The sequence below is a fragment of the Corythoichthys intestinalis genome, chromosome 18 (genome assembly GCF_030265065.1).
Source record: "Corythoichthys intestinalis isolate RoL2023-P3 chromosome 18, ASM3026506v1, whole genome shotgun sequence".
Classification (NCBI taxonomy): Eukaryota; Metazoa; Chordata; class Actinopteri; order Syngnathiformes; family Syngnathidae; genus Corythoichthys; species Corythoichthys intestinalis.
In genome coordinates, this window is record NC_080412.1 from 4,812,171 (window position 1) to 4,830,064 (window position 17,894).

Here is a 17,894-nt window from a genome sequence, read left to right on the forward strand (position 1 = left end):
GCTAAATCCATGCAGAGGCTAAACTAGCCTACAATCATGCCCTGAGGTTGTTACTGCGTGTGCCGAGCTAGTACAGTGCCGGCCAATTATTTGTTAGCTTTGGGTTACCCACCTTTAAGGCGCTTTCAAGAAAATGGATGTACAGCTTCATGTCGGCTAAATGAGTCTGGAAATAATATTTTAATGAATTTGACAGACCCTTCAAACAGCTTTAGATTTAGTGCGAGCCTGTGGCGCCATTGGCACAAAAGCCTGTTAGTTGTGCACTGATAGTCAGTGCTCCCTTGATGTTCTGTTTTTCTTTCCTTTAATGTCACTTTAATACTATGTCTCTGTATGTACGATATTCTTTTCTTTCTTTTGTTTGTGTGTGTGTGTGTGCTATGGACCCATTGTGAGATTTCGGAATCGTATATATTTTAATCCGAAAACTGATCAGTTTAAGAACATTTTGCCCAATAAATATAGCCACTGAGACCATTAAATTTGGAATATGCATCAATTGTAAATGTCGGAAGTTAGAAGGAGGACTGGCATGATGGGTGACAGACACGCTGGGCGATGTGGCCTGCCTTTATTCAACACAAAAAAAATAAAATAAAATAAGCATAAAAACAAAAACTTCCATCATTGGGGTTCACGGCTCCAGTCTCTCCTCTGGGTACCTCCCGCCCGATTAGACTCATATATGGGAAATCGCCTTAATTGCAATTGCCTCTTCAGGTGCTGCCTAATAAGGCAGTTGCCAGCAGGTGTGGTGGTCACCGCCCAGGGGTTTCACCCTCCATGGTGTTGACCCCTGAGGCGAGCCCTGTGGCACTGGGATGTCAAACAGTGCATAATGTCCATGATGCTGGAACTGCCGAAAATGTGATTAATTTACGCCATATATACCCTACCCACCGACGTCACAAAACCACGTGCTCGCTGTGTGGTTCCGCCCACTTGTCCGTCATTTTGTCTCTGTATTAGCATTGTTTTCAATTGATCGAGGAATTTAAAATGCATTTCATGGAACACCCGGTGCTTTCTGATGCCGTAAACTCACTGGATGTGTTGCATAAAAGGCGTTATGTGGAAAAGCATCGGTCTATACAGTCGCCATACCATATTTGATGCCCAAATCGATGTTTTTCGACCCACTGTCTTCGCCCTGTCTGCCTGACATCTGCTACGCTGATATTTACAATAATCTTGTCCACACAAAATCAGCCTATTCTCACGAAAATTTGAAAAACTTCAAGAGCTTGGAGGCTTATAAATACTTCGTTGCTGGTTGGGTGAAACAGGTCCTCGTCCACGAAAATTCGGCAGGAATCTATCTTGTGCTTGGAAAGGTGAGTTACGAAATTTTCAATTCAAAATCTTTTGTTATTGCTAACATCCACTGTCAAGTCTAATGTATTTCATGTCGTTTGTCATTGGAGTTAAGGCTTTTAATGTTAATATGGTTTAGCGATAGCACTCTCACTACATACATACGTGTATGTTGTCGGCGATTAGCCTAGCAATGATCTTAATTGTGGTTATTTGTCAGCCCCGTAGACGAGGCCAGTTTCTTTCACTTGGTACCAGCTAAATATTATTCAAAAAATAACGATGGTGGAAGAAAGGGAAGTCACAAACATCTTGAATTTGAAACTATGTCGTACTACGTCGTATGTTGTCGGCGATTAGCCTCGCAATGATGTTAATTGTGGTTATTTGTCAGCCCCGTAGACGAGGCCAGTTTCTTTTATTTGGTACCAGCTAAATATTATTCAAAAAATAACGATGGTGGAAGAAAGGGAAGTCACAAACATCTTGAATTTGAAACTATGTCGTACTACGTCGTATGTTGTCGGCGATTAGCCTCGCAATGATCTTAATTGTGGTTATTTGTCAGCCCAAAACCCTCTAAGTATATCTTAAATGCATCTTACCGGATATAAAATGACTACTACATAGTCTGTGATGATTTTTTGGTGCCCAGTTTTCACGTCGAATTGCAGCCGTCCATTTCGCTCTCTTTGGATCCCTCGGAATACGGTAAAACTTCAAGTCTCTCCTTCCATCTTCTCTGTTAGTGCAACCAACAGCCACACACGCCTTCACCATTTTGATTATTAATGTTAAGGAGCAGAAAAACACGCCGTAAATAGGAGAAATGTACGTAGCCGTAACAGGTTAACACTATGTTTTGACGGACAAGTGGGCGGTACCATTCAGGAGAGCGGAGTTGTGACGTCACGTGGGTAGGGTCTATATGAGACAATTGCCTATCTGATTAAAAAAATAGATAAAACTTCTTTTTACCATTTCCAAAAATTTTTGTTGTTAAATTCAAGTACTGTACCTGTGCATGATCAGCATCATCTGGTAGATGTATTGTTCTCCTTCCTAAGCCTGCTTGCATGCGAACTTCTTCATTTTTTGGGGTTCTTGACGTGTTATCGGGCATCAGAAAAAAATGGAACTCCAGTGGACGTACAAATCTTAGTGACTCAGGTGCCTTTCTTTTAAATTGGGTCCGGCCTCTTTTGAATGTAGCTGGAAAAGCCCTTCAAATAGAAACAACAAATTATTGCTACGTTTTTTTTTTTTTATATATGCTTACTTAGTGCAGTATTCCAGATCAGCAATTATAACCAGTACCAGACATTGTTTCTACTTTTCCTCAAAAACATTGTCAGCATTTTAAAACACTCCATTCTTGAGAGATAACACAAATGATGCCGCTAAAATGACAGTGATTAATTATAGCTTGGCTTATGTGCTTTAAGTACACGTGCAGGTAGACAAATCCATGACTGCACATCTATTCAAGGTTTAAAAAATAAAATAAAAAATAAAAAAAAGTCGTGCCGAGGGGGAAAAAAAAAAGTCACACTAAGATGTAGACAAGAAGAGGCAGTGATTTTGAACTTTGGCTAGACTTTTATCTATTCATTTAGCATACAGTACATGTTGTGCACCAAACTCAGTTGTGACAGATTGCTATTTTGTTATCATAAAATTAATTACTGCACAATGAAACACAGGTATAGTTGTTAATTAAAAGTGATGAAATATGTTTTAATGACACTACAGCGAAGACAGATTGCAATTCACCATACTATTGGCTAAACATTTTTCTCTCCATCCCAAAAAAACGAAAAAGTAGAATAGTCAACATCAAGTCTTTATAATTGAATGTGCATAAATGTACATGAAGAATTGTATTGAGTAGGTTTTGTTCATTGCAATAAGAACCAAAAATGTACCTGCATACATACATATATATATATATATATATATCTTGAAGCAATGAACCTTTGCAGCCAATTTGCAGCGTTTTTCTATTTACGCATGGTTAAATGCTTCGTGGTGGTTTATTTGCTCTATGGCACCATCAAGTTTTCTTGAAACCCAAGAGGTCATTAGCATTGAAATTGATATGTTTAAGAATATGATATAAATTTGATTGTGTTACTATATGAACAACATGCAACAAGTGCAGTAAGGATAATGTGTTTTTTCCTTTAATTATTAACAAAAAAATGCTTTCCCATGGTGTTCGGCTTTAAAAAGTTTCATTTTTTTGGTGGGGGTGAAGTATTTATATAGCTTTGAATAATAGTCTTTCACAGCCTAAAATTCACAAAATGTGAGATTGCAGGCCATTGCCATTGTGTTATGTGGCTGCTTTACACTGTAATACACACTTCATTTGCAATGCCCTCCAAATCATTAAACCACTTTCTGAAGCAGTCACATGGTCTGGCTGGCCAGCGTGGCTTCACACGCTATCATTTACAGGTTTTGACCAAATTATACACATTATTGCATTGATTAAAATAACAAATACTTGTATTAGGTAAATGGAAAGGATCACATTTGTAAGTTTCGTGATTTTCTTTTGCAGTACAAATTGTTCCAATCTAAATCAAATTTGATTTGCATAATTCTGTGATAAGAGTTTATAATTTTGTGGTATTGATCAAATAACTAAATATTCATGGACATGAAAATGTGATCTAACCCTTACCTTTGCATCTCCTGATGAACTGTATTAGGTCTTTGAGACTCCCTAGCAGGATTACTGGTCACAGTATCAATTCTCTGAGGAGGTTGGTGTTGCTGTTCCGTAATTCCTGTATTGTTTGTGATGTAGCTCAGAAGGTTTCTCACTGCCGATTCTACATCGGATGAATTCTGGTTCGAATAGAAGGAACATGATATAAAACACCTTTTTTAGGGTTATTACACGTATGTTTTTCATTGCCTAAAATCTAGCGATAATGTATCATATTTCTAGCACGCACAAACACAGTTTCGCTGTAAAGGATAACTATACTTATCGTTAGCCTCAGAGCATAATTGCCTAAATTATATTTCATTGGATTTGGCACACAACAAAAACCTATGTCTGAAAACAAACTTGAGCTTTATTGATATTGTTTCGCTTCAAAAAGTGTTGTGAGTGGCCAAGGATATAGAACCTACTCACCAACGTCACAAAATGACGTGTCGCTGTATCCGGCCACCATATTGTCCGTCATTGTTTAGCCGTATTCTCAACGGTTTCAATTAGTCGTGCAATTTATAAAGCAATTCATGGAAGCCCCGGTGTTATCTGACGCTGTAAACTCATTGGATGCGTTGCACAAAAGGCGTTATGTGGAAAAGCTTCAGTTTATCCATTCGCCAGATCCATATTTGATGCCTAAATCGATGTTTTTCGACCCGCTGTCTTCGCCGTCTCTGCCTGACATCTGCTACCCTGATATCTACAACTATCTTGTCCACAAAAACTCGGCCTATTCTCACGAAAGTTTGAAAAACTTTAAGAGCAGCACTCTAAGCAACATTACCCTTTGTGACCATTTACTTCCAATTTTCTAAAATGGCGACAATCAAAAAAAAAAAGTTGACTGCGACACGTCAAAGATAGGTGCATATTGGACTATTTCTTCAATAAAATAAAATACGAGTTGACGGACAATATTGCGCGGGGGCGTGGTTGTGACGTCATGTGAGTAGGGTCTATCGGTTCTTGTCTCGTGACGTTTCTGGCGCAATGCATTGTGGGTTTTCGTGTATTGCAGAACAACAACAAGCCCGCGACGTTATCCTTTGCTAGGCATCAATTCTGCGTGGTAATCGTTGAAAATGGTACACTCGTGTTGTGTGAAAGACTGCCATTCTAGGTCCCATGATAGAAACGAATGCAAAAAGGATGGGATAGGTTTTTTGTTAGCATTCCCGCCGGGAAGAGAAAATATGGAACCCAGATGAATTGACCAAGAGACTTTGAATGGTTGCAACGGTGAGAAGAAAGGCCATCACTTTTCATTCATCAACTGAAAACATGTCGGGGCTGTTCCCTACATTTCCATAAAGGTAAGTAACTGGAAGTGTTAATGTTCTTCGAATGCTGATACTGACTGCATTTAAACGCTTATGGCGTGTGGTTGTGTTGTTTACTTTGGCTAACCACGCTAGTGTCTAAGAGAGGCTAACTGTAGCCCTACTGGCTAACTGTGCATAAGCAACAGGCGTTCACCATATGGTACTAGTACACAAAAAAAGTTCAAAGGCAACAAAGTAAGGGTAGTAATGAAGATGTAACAGCACACAATGAATAAGTATGGGAGATGTGTTAGAAAAAAATGCTATATTTACCTCCCGCTTAGGCTACTGATATGCTTGACCAAGCACTCTGTGGAGGAGACTACAGATCTACTAAATCACCAGAAGAATCTTCTGCTTTTTTGTTATGCCTAATGATCAGTTAAACTTATAAATAAATAATTTAAAAAGTCTGTTGCATACAAATCAGTGCCATATGAGGGCAGTTCCCACCAGTTTAGACACACTACAAAGCTTTAAAATCCATTTTAAGTAACTAATGTTAACCTGTTGTATGACTGATTCGACTTTTGTAATTTCAGGAAAACCAGCACATGAAATAAAAGAGGCAGACCCTGACTGGGCACAGTCCTTATGCCTGGGACACACATGTGTTCAGCCTACCAACGTGGACCGCTCTTATAGACGAGTTAGGCATGAGAAATTGAGGATGGAGGAAGACGTTGGTGAGCTACAGGAGGAGCCTTCGGCGCCCTTTAGATGCTCCTTCTGACCTTCATGCGCCTGCGTTTGGACCTGCCTGCACTACACATTGCACACATATTCTATGTTTCCCGTAAGACTGTGTATTGAGTGTTCAATGACATGGTGCCCTTTTTACATGCTGACTTCAGACGAGCAATTGTTTGGCCCAACAGAGAAACACTCTATAAAACAATGCCTCACGAGTTTGTTGAGTCCTTCAGACGCAGAGTTGCAGTGATTATTGATTTTAAAAAATTTTTTTTACAGAGAAACCATCAAATCTTAAGGCGCGTGCGCAAATGTTTTCTAGTTACAAGCATAACTACACCGTGAAATACCTAATTGGAATCACACCAAAGGGGGGAATTTGTTTGATGTCAAAAGGTTGGGGTGGTCGCACAAGTGACAAACATATCACCTTGAACAGTGCTTTTTTAATAACCTTTTGCCCGGGGACATTGTCTTGACTGTCAGAGGCTTTGATATTCAAGAACATGTGGGTATGTTATGTGCTGAGGTCAAACTCCCTGCGTTCACAAAAGGTCGCTGCCATGTTGAATGGGTAATTGGTAATCTTTGCCAGAAGTATAAGATCCTAACAGGAACTATACCTATTAACTTGGTTCTGCCATGTGACGGCGAAGATTGCACATTGTTGGATAAGATTGTTTATGTATGTGGTGCCCTTACAAACCTTTGCCCAACTGTTGTGTAGTTTGTACTGTTATACCATTTACTATGCTAACCATTTCAGCCTTTCAAACTTAGCTGTTATTGATATTTTGTATTTTGTTGTGACTTGTATTTAATAAAACATAGTCATCTTGAATCCTATTCTTTGTAAGTACAGCATTTGTGTCAATACTGTATTTTTACATTATATATATATAATACACACACACGCATAATGTTTATACAAAGGATGACAGTTTACTACTTTGGCCAGGTACTTTTAATGTTGCCAAATTGTCAGTTAAAACAAATCACAAACTACCAACCACCACTAACTTAAGTGGAGCACAGAGAGCAGAACCAACACGTCTTTAGCTGTGTCATGCTGTGTAGACCAACACAGGTTAAATAATAATGGGGCAGTTCTCATTATCACACGCAAACATGTCATCTTTGGTCTCCAACCACAGCAAAGGCACCACAACTGACGTCATAATTGACAAATGCCGATCTCACGCTTCCTTTTCAAGCTTCTCCACATAAGGGGTCTTGTCGTTCTTCTGGCTTTTTTCCATTTTGATGTGACATTCGCGTGGCTGCTTACCCGCAAAATTGTCAACAAAACGAACGTGACTGCGGCGGATGTAGTCCAGGTCACTGAGATACACGAAAGAAGGCGGCTCAGGTGGTCGTGATGACGTAGGTGACAACAACCGATAGACAGAAAGGCAGGATTGTGCAGAATTGAAAGGAACATGAAATTAGGAAGATATCACAAATCACAATATGTCCAAAAAATGACAAATTATGCTAGAAAGCTAACGATACATGAGTAAATCTTGCCTAACAAAGGAGACACTTTTTATTCAAAATAGAAGTGTTTTTGCAAATTGTCACAGCTTGTCATTTCGTTCCCTCTGAGGCTCGCTACCACACATTGGTCGACCTATGCTTACCTAAATGATTAGCTACGGTGAGGGGCCGTCGGTTAGCCTAGTCCACTTCTTTCGGGTTCCTCCCCCCTTCGTGTACATATCAACATGGTCCTTAACAAGTAGCTGTCCGTGGCTATGCCTGTAACATCGTCTCAACACGTGAAGTCCGCATGGCTAATTGTAGCTAATTGGCTCGTCATCTATTTTCGTGCCATTCGTAGAATGCCAAATTCACTTGATGTTGATACGAATTATGATTATATACGCTTGATAAATCTTTTACTGAATGACATTCATGAGAAAACATGACGGAACTTCTTACCTGAGCGTGCTCTGCCATTTCTGTCGTCTGCCGTGATGAATAAAGCAAGAAGCAGCGGGTCGGGAACGGTGCGCACCTCCCCCCTCCCTCCGAATGGTTGAACAATCGCCGTTCTGATTGGTCAGAATTTTGGCTCACATGCTTACCCCAAAATTTAGTTGTACATGCTCAGAAAACACTTGTAGATCATTAAAGAAAAAAACACCCGAAGAACTATTCACTAGATTGAAGCGGGATGCTTGTTAAAGAGTCTTTATTGCTCAATTGCTGTGTCCAGCGATGTAACTCTCGCGAACTCTCGTACACTCTCTTGAACCGGAACGCGCACAGCTCTTTATAATGTCTAGTCACGTGACTGTGACGCAGCCGGTAACGCGCTCGGCCAATCAGACACACAATTAAAGTGGGTGAATTATGTCAACAAAAGGGTCACCACACAGGTCCCCCCAGAATTCACCCACACATGACGCCAGGCGCAACCCGAAACAAAAGTACGGAACGGAAGGGTTGCGCGGCCGGGGCGTCTGTGGAAGACGACTGAACGGACGGTCAGGCGGCCGTCCAGGACGCCAGATGCGGGACGCCCCAGCAGAACAGTCTGGAGGACGCCCAGGATGCCAGGCGGCGGGCGACGGAACGCGACGATCAGGCGGCCGTCCAGGACGCCAGATGCGGGACGTCCGAGCAGAACGGTCAGGAGGACGCCCATGACGAGGAGCGCGCCGTGCAGCACCGCGCAGGCGAGGCCGGAGAAGCGGACGCCGAGAGAGGCGGCCGCGTTGCTCAGCAGCGGTCGAGGAAGAGGTCGAGACCTGCGACGAGCAGCACCACCCGGTCGAGGTTGCAGACGAGGGCGACGGGCGCGGCGGTCGGAATGGACCGGTCGAGGCCGGAGACGAGGGCGACCGGCGTGGCGGTCGGAGTCGCCCGGCCGTGGACGAGGGCGACAGGCGAGACGAACCAAGTCGACCGGTCGTAGCAGGAGCGGGGGAAACGCCGAAACCGGAGCGACGCCATCGTTGTCCAAAGGCGGCGGACGAGGAGAGACGTGCAACCTCGGAGACTTCCGGAGGCGCCGGCACAGCAGCAAGGCTAGCGGCGATGGCCAGCGGCGATGGCCAGCGGCGCTGGCAGAGGACTGACCTCGGAGACTCCCGGAGGCGCCGGAGTGAGGTCAGTGGCAGCGGCGTCCAGCTGCGCCGGTAGAGGGGCAACCTCGGAGACCACCAAAGGATCAGGTGCTGGAGCGACGTCAGCAGCGGCCAGAGACGCAGGCACAGGAATGACGTCGTGAGGAAGGCCAAGAGCAGGCACAGTGCCGTCGAGTAGACCAGGGCCGGACGGGACGCTGTCGAGTAGACCAGGGCCGGACGGGACGCCGTCGAGTAGGCCCGAGGCGGACGGGGCGTCGTCGAGTAGGCCCGAGGCGGACGGGGCGTCGTCGAGTAGGCCGCAGGCGGGCGCACCGTCGTCGAGTAGGCCGCAGGCCGGCGCACCGTCGTCGAGTAGGCCGCAGGCCGGCGCAATGGCGCCGCAGCCGGGAAAGCCAGGGACGGGCGCAGCGGCGTCGACCGAGAGCGGCGACGGAGCCGAGGCGAGCGAGAGCAGGGCCGGAGGCGAGACAGCAACGTCGGCGTCAGGAAGTGCCAGAGCGGAAGCGCGCGGCGATGGCGCGGGTACTGGGACAGCAGTACGGCTGCGAGGAACTGGGGCGGAAGTGCCGCCATCTATGGCGGGTACCTCGGGCAGCAGGGCTCTCGAGGCGGGCACCTTGGGCGTCAACGAAGTCAACTTGTATGACGGTACAAAAAGTCTGAGGAGGTGTGCCTTGAGCCCCGTGCACTTGTCGACCTTCGGTGGATAAACCACGAAGCGCTGTGTATGGAGATAGAATAGTGCCAAAAGAAGTGAGGTTGTAAAATGAAAATTCTTCCTGTAAAATGACCATTTTTAACTAAAAAACACTTGTATTACCGACTTTTTCCTTTTGTAATAAACATGAAAAAAACACAATGTAAAAAATACATTATACAAGTGTTTTTTTTCCAATTACAAGTGATTTTTTTGTTCTACGGGTGTTTTTTCTTAGCTACAGGTTAAAAAGTTTTGTCTCACCCTTGTCGCGTTTTATGAGACAAAAAAAATACTCGTAACCTAGTTTTAAAATAAAAACATACCTGTAAAATGACTCATCTTAACTAAAAAACACTTGTATTTTAACTAAAAAAACACTTGTATTTCCAAATTTTTTCGTTGTGAAATAAACATGAAAAAACAATATTATAAAATTTCTTCAAGTGTTTTTTTTCCTCATTTACAAGTGATTTTTTTTGTTCTACGGGTGTTTTTTCTTAGCTACAGGTTAAAAAGTTTTGTCTCACCCTTGTCGCGTTTTATGAGACAAAAAAAATACTTGTAACCTAGTTTTAAAATAAAAACATACCTGTAAAATGACTCATCTTAACTAAAAAACACTTGTATTTTAACTAAAAAAACACTTGTATTTCCAAATTTTTCGTTGTGAAATAAACATGAAAAAACAATATTAAAAAATTTCTTCAAGTGTTTTTTTCCCCCATTTACAAGTGATTTTTTTATTTTTCTACAGGTGTTTTTTTCTTTGCTACAGGTGAAAAAGTTTCGTCTCACCCCTTGTGGCGTTTTCTGAGACAAAAGTCACTTGTAACCAAAGATGAAAAAATCTACTTGTACATCGAAATAATATGTTGTAAAACACAAAAATATCATTCCAAGTCGTGGTCAAAAGAAGACGTTAGTTAAGAAAGAACACAATCTAGTGAATAGTTCTTCGGGTGTTTTATCTTTAATAATCTACAAGTGTTTTCTGAGCATGTACAACTAAATTTCGGCCCAAGCATGTGATGTGAGGCAAAATTCAGACCAATCGGAACGGCGATTGTTCAGGAGGAGGGCGGGACACACCATTGCCGACCTGCTCCTTCTTGCTTTATTCATCACGGCAGAGTACGACAGAAATGGCAGAGCACGCTCAGGTAAGAAGTTCCGTGGAATTAATGTTTTCTCATGAATGTCATTCAGTTAAAGATTTATCAAGCGTATATAATCATAATTCGTGTCAACATCAAGTGAATTTCGCCTTCCTAAGAAAGGCACGAAAATCGACGACGAGCCAATTAGCTACATTAGCTATGCGGACTTCACTTGTTGAGACAATATTACAGGCATAGCCACGGACAGCTACTTGTTAAGGACCAAGTTGATATGTACACGAAGGGGGGAGGAACCCGAAAGAAGTGGAGTAGGCTAATCGACGGTCATTCACCGTAGCTAATCATTCAGCTAAGCATAGGTCGACCAATGTGTGGTAGCGAGCGAGCCTCAGAGGGAACGATGGGACTACTAGTCCCATCGTTCCCTCAGTAGTCCCATCGTTCCCTCAGTAGTCCCATCGTTCCCTCTGAGGCTCGTAGCGAGCGAGCCTCAGAGGGAACGATGGGACTACTAGTCCCATCGTTCCCTCAGTAGTCCCATCGTTCCCTCAGTAGTCCCATCGTTCCCTCTGAGGCTCGCTCGCTACCACACATTGGTCGACCTATGCTTAGCTGAATGATTAGCTACGGTGAATGACCGTCGATTAGCCTACTCCACTTCTTTCGGGTTCCTCCCCCCTTCGTGTACATATCAACTTGGTCCTTAACAAGTAGCTGTCCGTGGCTATGCCTGTAATATTGTCTCAACAAGTGAAGTCCGCATAGCTAATGTAGCTAATTGGCTCGTCGTCGATTTTCGTGCCTTTCTTAGGAAGGCGAAATTCACTTGATGTTGACACGAATTATGATTATATACGCTTGATAAATCTTTAACTGAATGACATTCATGAGAAAACATTAATTCCACGGAACTTCTTACCTGAGCGTGCTCTGCCATTTCTGTCGTACTCTGCCGTGATGAATAAAGCAAGAAGGAGCAGGTCGGCAATGGTGTGTCCCGCCCTCCTCCTGAACAATCGCCGTTCCGATTGGTCTGAATTTTGCCTCACATCACATGCTTGGGCCGAAATTTAGTTGTACATGCTCAGAAAACACTTGTAGATTATTAAAGATAAAACACCCGAAGAACTATTCACTAGATTGTGTTCTTTCTTAACTAACGTCTTCTTTTGACCACGACTTGGAATGATATTTTTGTGTTTTACAACATATTATTTCGATGTACAAGTAGATTTTTTCATCTTTGGTTACAAGTGACTTTTGTCTCAGAAAACGCCACAAGGGGTGAGACGAAACTTTTTCACCTGTAGCAAAGAAAAAAACACCTGTAGAAAAATAAAAAAATCACTTGTAAATGGGGGAAAAAAACACTTGAAGAAATTTTTTAATATTGTTTTTTCATGTTTATTTCACAACGAAAAATTTGGAAATACAAGTGTTTTTTTAGTTAAAATACAAGTGTTTTTTAGTTAAGATGAGTCATTTTACAGGTATGTTTTTATTTTAAAACTAGGTTACAAGTATTTTTTTTGTCTCATAAAACGCGACAAGGGTGAGACAAAACTTTTTAACCTGTAGCTAAGAAAAAACACCCGTAGAACAAAAAAAATCACTTGTAAATGAGGAAAAAAAACACTTGAAGAAATTTTATAATATTGTTTTTTCATGTTTATTTCACAACGAAAAAATTTGGAAATACAAGTGTTTTTTTAGTTAAAATACAAGTGTTTTTTAGTTAAGATGAGTCATTTTACAGGTATGTTTTTATTTTAAAACTAGGTTACGAGTATTTTTTTTTGTCTCATAAAACGCGACAAGGGTGAGACAAAACTTTTTAACCTGTAGCTAAGAAAAAACACCCGTAGAACAAAAAAAATCACTTGTAATTGGAAAAAAAACACTTGTATAATGTATTTTTTACATTGTGTTTTTTTCATGTTTATTACAAAAGGAAAAAGTCGGTAATACAAGTGTTTTTTAGTTAAAAATGGTCATTTTACAGGAAGAATTTTCATTTTACAACCTCACTTCTTTTGGCACTATTCTATCTCCATACTGTGCTCTGACCGCCGTTGAGTACCCGAGCGCGGCCACCACGTGGTAGAAGCGCATGGTGTCGTCGGAAACACCACGGAGGACGAACTGCTCCTCCGCGTTAGCGAACCACGCGGCCGCAGAAGACTCGGAAAACATCGCTAGCTCGAGAAAGCTAGAATCCGCCATTGCTCAAAAGTGTTCGAAAATGCCTCTGAGACTTCAGCGAGGCTCGTCGGGGTCACCAGTGAAGCGGGATGCTTGTTAAAGAGTCTTTATTGCTCAATTGCTGTGTCCAGCGATGTAACTCTCGCGAACTCTCGTACACTCTCTCTTGAACCGGAACGCGCGCGGCTCTTTATAATGTGTAGTCACATGACTGTGACGCAGCCGGTAACGCGCTCGGCCAATCAGACACACAATTAAAGTGGGTGAATTATGTCAACAAAAGGGTCACCACAAGATTGTGTTCTTAACATCTTCTTTTGACCACGACTTGGAATGATATTTTTGTGTTTGTTTTTTACAACAGATTATTTCGATGTACAAGTAGATTTTTTCATCTTTGGTTACAAGTGACTTTTGTCTCTGAAAACGCGACAAGGGGGAGACAAAACTCGCGAGGTTATAAGCAAAGAAAAAACACCTGTAGAACAAAAAAAATCACTTGTAAATGGAAAAAAAACACTTGTAGAATTTTTCTTATATTGTGTTTTTTTCATGTTTATTTCACAACGCAAAATTTGGAAATACAAGGGGTTTTTTTGTTATTCAAGTTAAAATTAGTCAAATGTACAGGTATGTTTTTATTTTAAGACTAGGTTACGAGTATCTTTTTTGGCCCATAAAACTCGACAAGAATGTGACAAAACTTGTGCACTTGTAATTGGTCATTTTTAACCCGTAGTGATGAAAAAACATCTGTAGAACAAAAAAATCACTTGTAATTGGAAAAAAAAACACTTGTAAAATTTATTATTTACATTGTGTTTTTTTCATGTTTATTTCACAACGCAAATTTTGGAAATACAAGTTGTTGTTTTTTTGTTTTACAAGTTAAAATTAGTCATTTTACAAGTATGTTTTTATTTTAAAACTAGGTTACGAGTATCTTTTTTGACACATAAAACTCGACAAGAATGTGACAAAACTTGTGTACTTGTAATTGGTAATTTTTAACCCGTAGCTAAGAAAAAACACCCGTAGAACAAAAAATCACTTGTAATTGGAAAAAAAAACAATTGTAGAATTTTTTTACATCGTGTTTTTTTCATGTTTATTACACAACGCAAAATTTGGAAATACAAGTGTTTTTTAGTTAAAATTGGTCATTTTACAGGTGTAATTTTCATTTTACAACCTCACTTCTTTTGGCACTATTCTATCTCCATAAATAAGAAACTGACCGCATTGCATCCCGAAAGTAAACATAATGCTTGTCATAGACCCGCCCCGGGTAATGCCAATGCTCAACTCACGGCTTTAGCTCAACACATGCAGCTGGACAAAAAACACAAGAATACCTGACTGCTGCTGACAGCCGCTACAAACGACGTCAACGTCGTTTTACTGGAGATAATAGATATCATATGTATATAGAACTAGATGCAAAACGACAGACTCGACTGCATTAGCAACATCGAAGTATTGAAAACAGATGCGTTAGTAAACAGCCGCCATCTTAAAGCAGAAGACTTCCCTAGTAGGCTGTTGTGAACCTTCCAAGCGAACCTAATTAACTTTTGATCTAAAATACTCCTAAATGGCAAAATCTTGACTTGAATCTATCTTCAAAAGAGTTTTAAAAGTTTCACATGTTAAAAGTAGAAGGGAAATTATGGAAATACGGGAGCCATTTTTACAACAGTTGATTCGCAAAATTAAATTAATTGAATGTAGTTTAAAGCTGCTGATACAGAATGGGGACTTGAGTATTTTATTTGCCGTTTTAAAATGTTAACTTGATACTGAAATAGTCGTTTATTTAAACCTGAGAGGCTTTTTATACAATTATTGTAACTAATGCACAAAACATTAAAAGCATCTAATAGCTTGGGGGGTTTGTGGGATTTTCCACTGACAGTTTACAATATTATTTGCACGTTTTACTGACTGACTATGCCATTTCTGTTTGTTGTTTAGAATGTTTTGTGTTTGTCACTGAATAAACAGGTCAGTTTCTTGTTACCAACCGTTGTGTGTTATTCAAACTCACCTAATTCAGCTGGCTAGTTGTTATCAAGAGTACTAAAACCCTTTTCAACATGAGTCTGACAACTAAGTAAGGAGGCTAAATAACTTTGAACTTTAATACATGCTCAGATAGGCCGGCATCGGTATCGGCCAGTATCGATATCGGATCGGAAGTGCAAAAGAATATCGGTATCGGATCGGAAGTGCAAAAACCTGGATCGGGACATCCCTAGTTTGTACTGCATAGTGCCATAGGTATTTTGGTATCCCACTTTCGTCCTAGCATGCACCTACACATTTCAAATAATGTACGCCATCCTCTTTCAGCTGTCCCTTTCTGGTGTGGGGAATACGGCGCTGATGTTTCGTGTCTTATTTCACTTTTTCTCAACAATGTTCGGAACTCATTGCAAGTATATTCAGTCCAGTTATCAGATCGGATGCACCTTACTTTCCCATAAGGAGCTATATCTGCGAGAAATTTTTCTGTTGCTAGAACAGTGTCACTTTTCTTTTTCAGGAAATATGTGAAAATTGCACCAGAGTAATCATCTGTGAATAACTGCACATATTTGTAACCATCAATCGATTCTGGAGTTATAGGACCCGCTAGATCTGAGTGTACCAATTTTAAGGGTGTATCTGCTCGAGTATCTGGGTCTCTATTTCGAGTCTGGATAAATTTTCCTTGTATGCATATCTCACACGTTCGTTCAGGTCAGAGGTTGCGCTAGACATTTTCGTTGTCTGTCATTTTGACTGACAGGGTCATAAAATCCGGTCATAATCTATTTTTACCCGTCACTTAAATTTTTAAAATGATAATGATGACATATTCAATAGTATTTAGTTTTCATTCATTTTAATCAATATTGTAACGCTTGCTTGGCGGCGAAAAATTATACACTGAAGTCGTGGTATTTTTCTCCCTCTTTTTACTCTGCTTACCGCGAACAACACCAACAAAACAACAACTCCACCCCCGAAGAAAAAGTGGCAACTATATAGACCCCAATCACCAACGTCACACAATGATCTTAATTGTGGTTGTCAGCCCAAAATCTTCTAAATATATATTAAAATGCATCTTACCAGATATAAAATAACTACTACATAGTCTGTGGTGATTGTTTGGTGCCCAGATTTCTTGTCGAATTACAGCAGTCCATCTCGCTCTCCTCTTCGGGTCTCTCAGAATACGGTAGAACTTCAAGTCTCTCCGTCTATCTTCTCTGTTACTGCAACCAACCGCCACACCATTTTGATTAACGAGCAGAAAAACACGCCGTAATAGGAGGCATGTACGTAGCGGTAATGAGAACACGACGAGCTGACTGACAATATGGGGGCTCCAGTCAGGGGGGCGGACTTATGACGTCATGTGATTGGGGTCTATACACAGGCGGCAATCTAGTCCACCAATTGGATGACGCGCTGGCACACCGGGTGCACCAATAAGGACCTCGCGTTGATGTGTCAATCACGGTGCCGCCGCCAGACCCCGGTGACGCTACAATATTCTGACAGAATAGCCAACGACGTCATGCATTAAGAAAGACAATAGCTAATTAATATGCTCACTCGCCACCCTGTGGTCTGGGGTGTGAATTGCAACCTGTCAAAATGACGGACGGACTTCAGTTTTTTCCGTCACCATTTTAAAAAACCGGTCAACAACGGAAAATATTTGGTTAACGCGACCTCTGGTTCAGGTCTTGTTTCTTTTCCCTTAATCTGCATTCCGTCAAATACTTTCTGTAATTTGATCACATCCTCATAATTACAGTTGCCTAATATTTGGTGCCATGTGTGAATATCATAACATGCATTGCACTTGTCAGACTCACCATTTGTATGCAAAAAATACAGCTTGCCATACACATGAATATTGAATTTCGTACCGTCTTTGGTTATCAGTGCATTTTCACCTTCTTTGAAAAGTACCGTGGCTCCACTCGATGTTGCTGCTTTCACCGAAAAGATGTTTCGTGGGTACGATGGTATGAAGAGTGCGTTTCTGAGTGTTGCCTTGCGCTGCTGTCCTCCGTTGTCAATCAGGTAGCACTCTTCATCTCCTCTTTTTAGTGCGACTCCAATGCACCGTGTACCATCTGCCAACTCGACGCTGTGGTTCTCTGGTTTGAACATCTCCTCAAAGCTTTAGAACTTCATTACGTCAGTGATGATAGGAGATGTCGCTCCCGTGTCCACCATCAGGCCTCGTTCCCGGATGCTGTGTGTATCCTGCCACCTGGTGTCGGGCTGTTCATCTCTCACCTTGAACGCGAAGTCAGGATCTCCATCTTCAGCAATTTTTCTCGCTCCGTCCGGTTTGTCCTTGCGTCTGCAAGTGGCGTCTATGTGCGTGTCAGTTTTGCAACGACTACACAATGTCTTTTGTCGACATGATTTTTCACGGTGGCCTTTGATCCTACATTTGAAGCACACCAACTCTGTGTCGTCTTTGATCCGGTCACAAGCGTTTGCTTTTGTGGTTTGCTTTGAAGCTCTTGCTTGAGTCTTCATCACTCTGTCGCGCGATTCTGCTGCATTTAATTTTTCCGTTTCTTCAAAACTTCGGGGTTTGGTTTTGAATTCTGTAAATGTCATGTTCTCATCGGTATGCGCCACATGAATTGTAAATGGCTTGTAACTTTCTGGCAGCCCCTTCAAGACCATTTCGATAAGTAG

At 41.6% G+C, this 17,894-nt stretch overlaps 2 protein-coding genes across 11 annotated transcripts in view; one reads left to right on the forward strand and one right to left on the reverse strand.

Annotated features, from left to right (window-relative positions):
• Positions 1–17,894, forward strand: part of LOC130906330 (gastrula zinc finger protein XlCGF57.1-like) — a 63,089-nt gene that overhangs the window by 25,708 nt on the left and 19,487 nt on the right. The window lies entirely within an intron of this gene.
• LOC130906327 (uncharacterized) overlaps positions 1–17,894 on the reverse strand; it is a 55,288-nt gene that overhangs the window by 6,939 nt on the left and 30,455 nt on the right. For 2 of the 9 annotated variants that reach the window (XM_057820533.1, XM_057820534.1), the window contains 2 exons: positions 4,007–4,173; positions 2,336–2,540 (listed from right to left, as the gene is read on the reverse strand). In XM_057820533.1, coding sequence (XP_057676516.1) covers positions 2,336–2,540; positions 4,007–4,173 — 372 coding nt within the window. The other 7 variants (XM_057820536.1, XM_057820540.1, XM_057820535.1 and 4 more) reach the window with 7 other exon arrangements.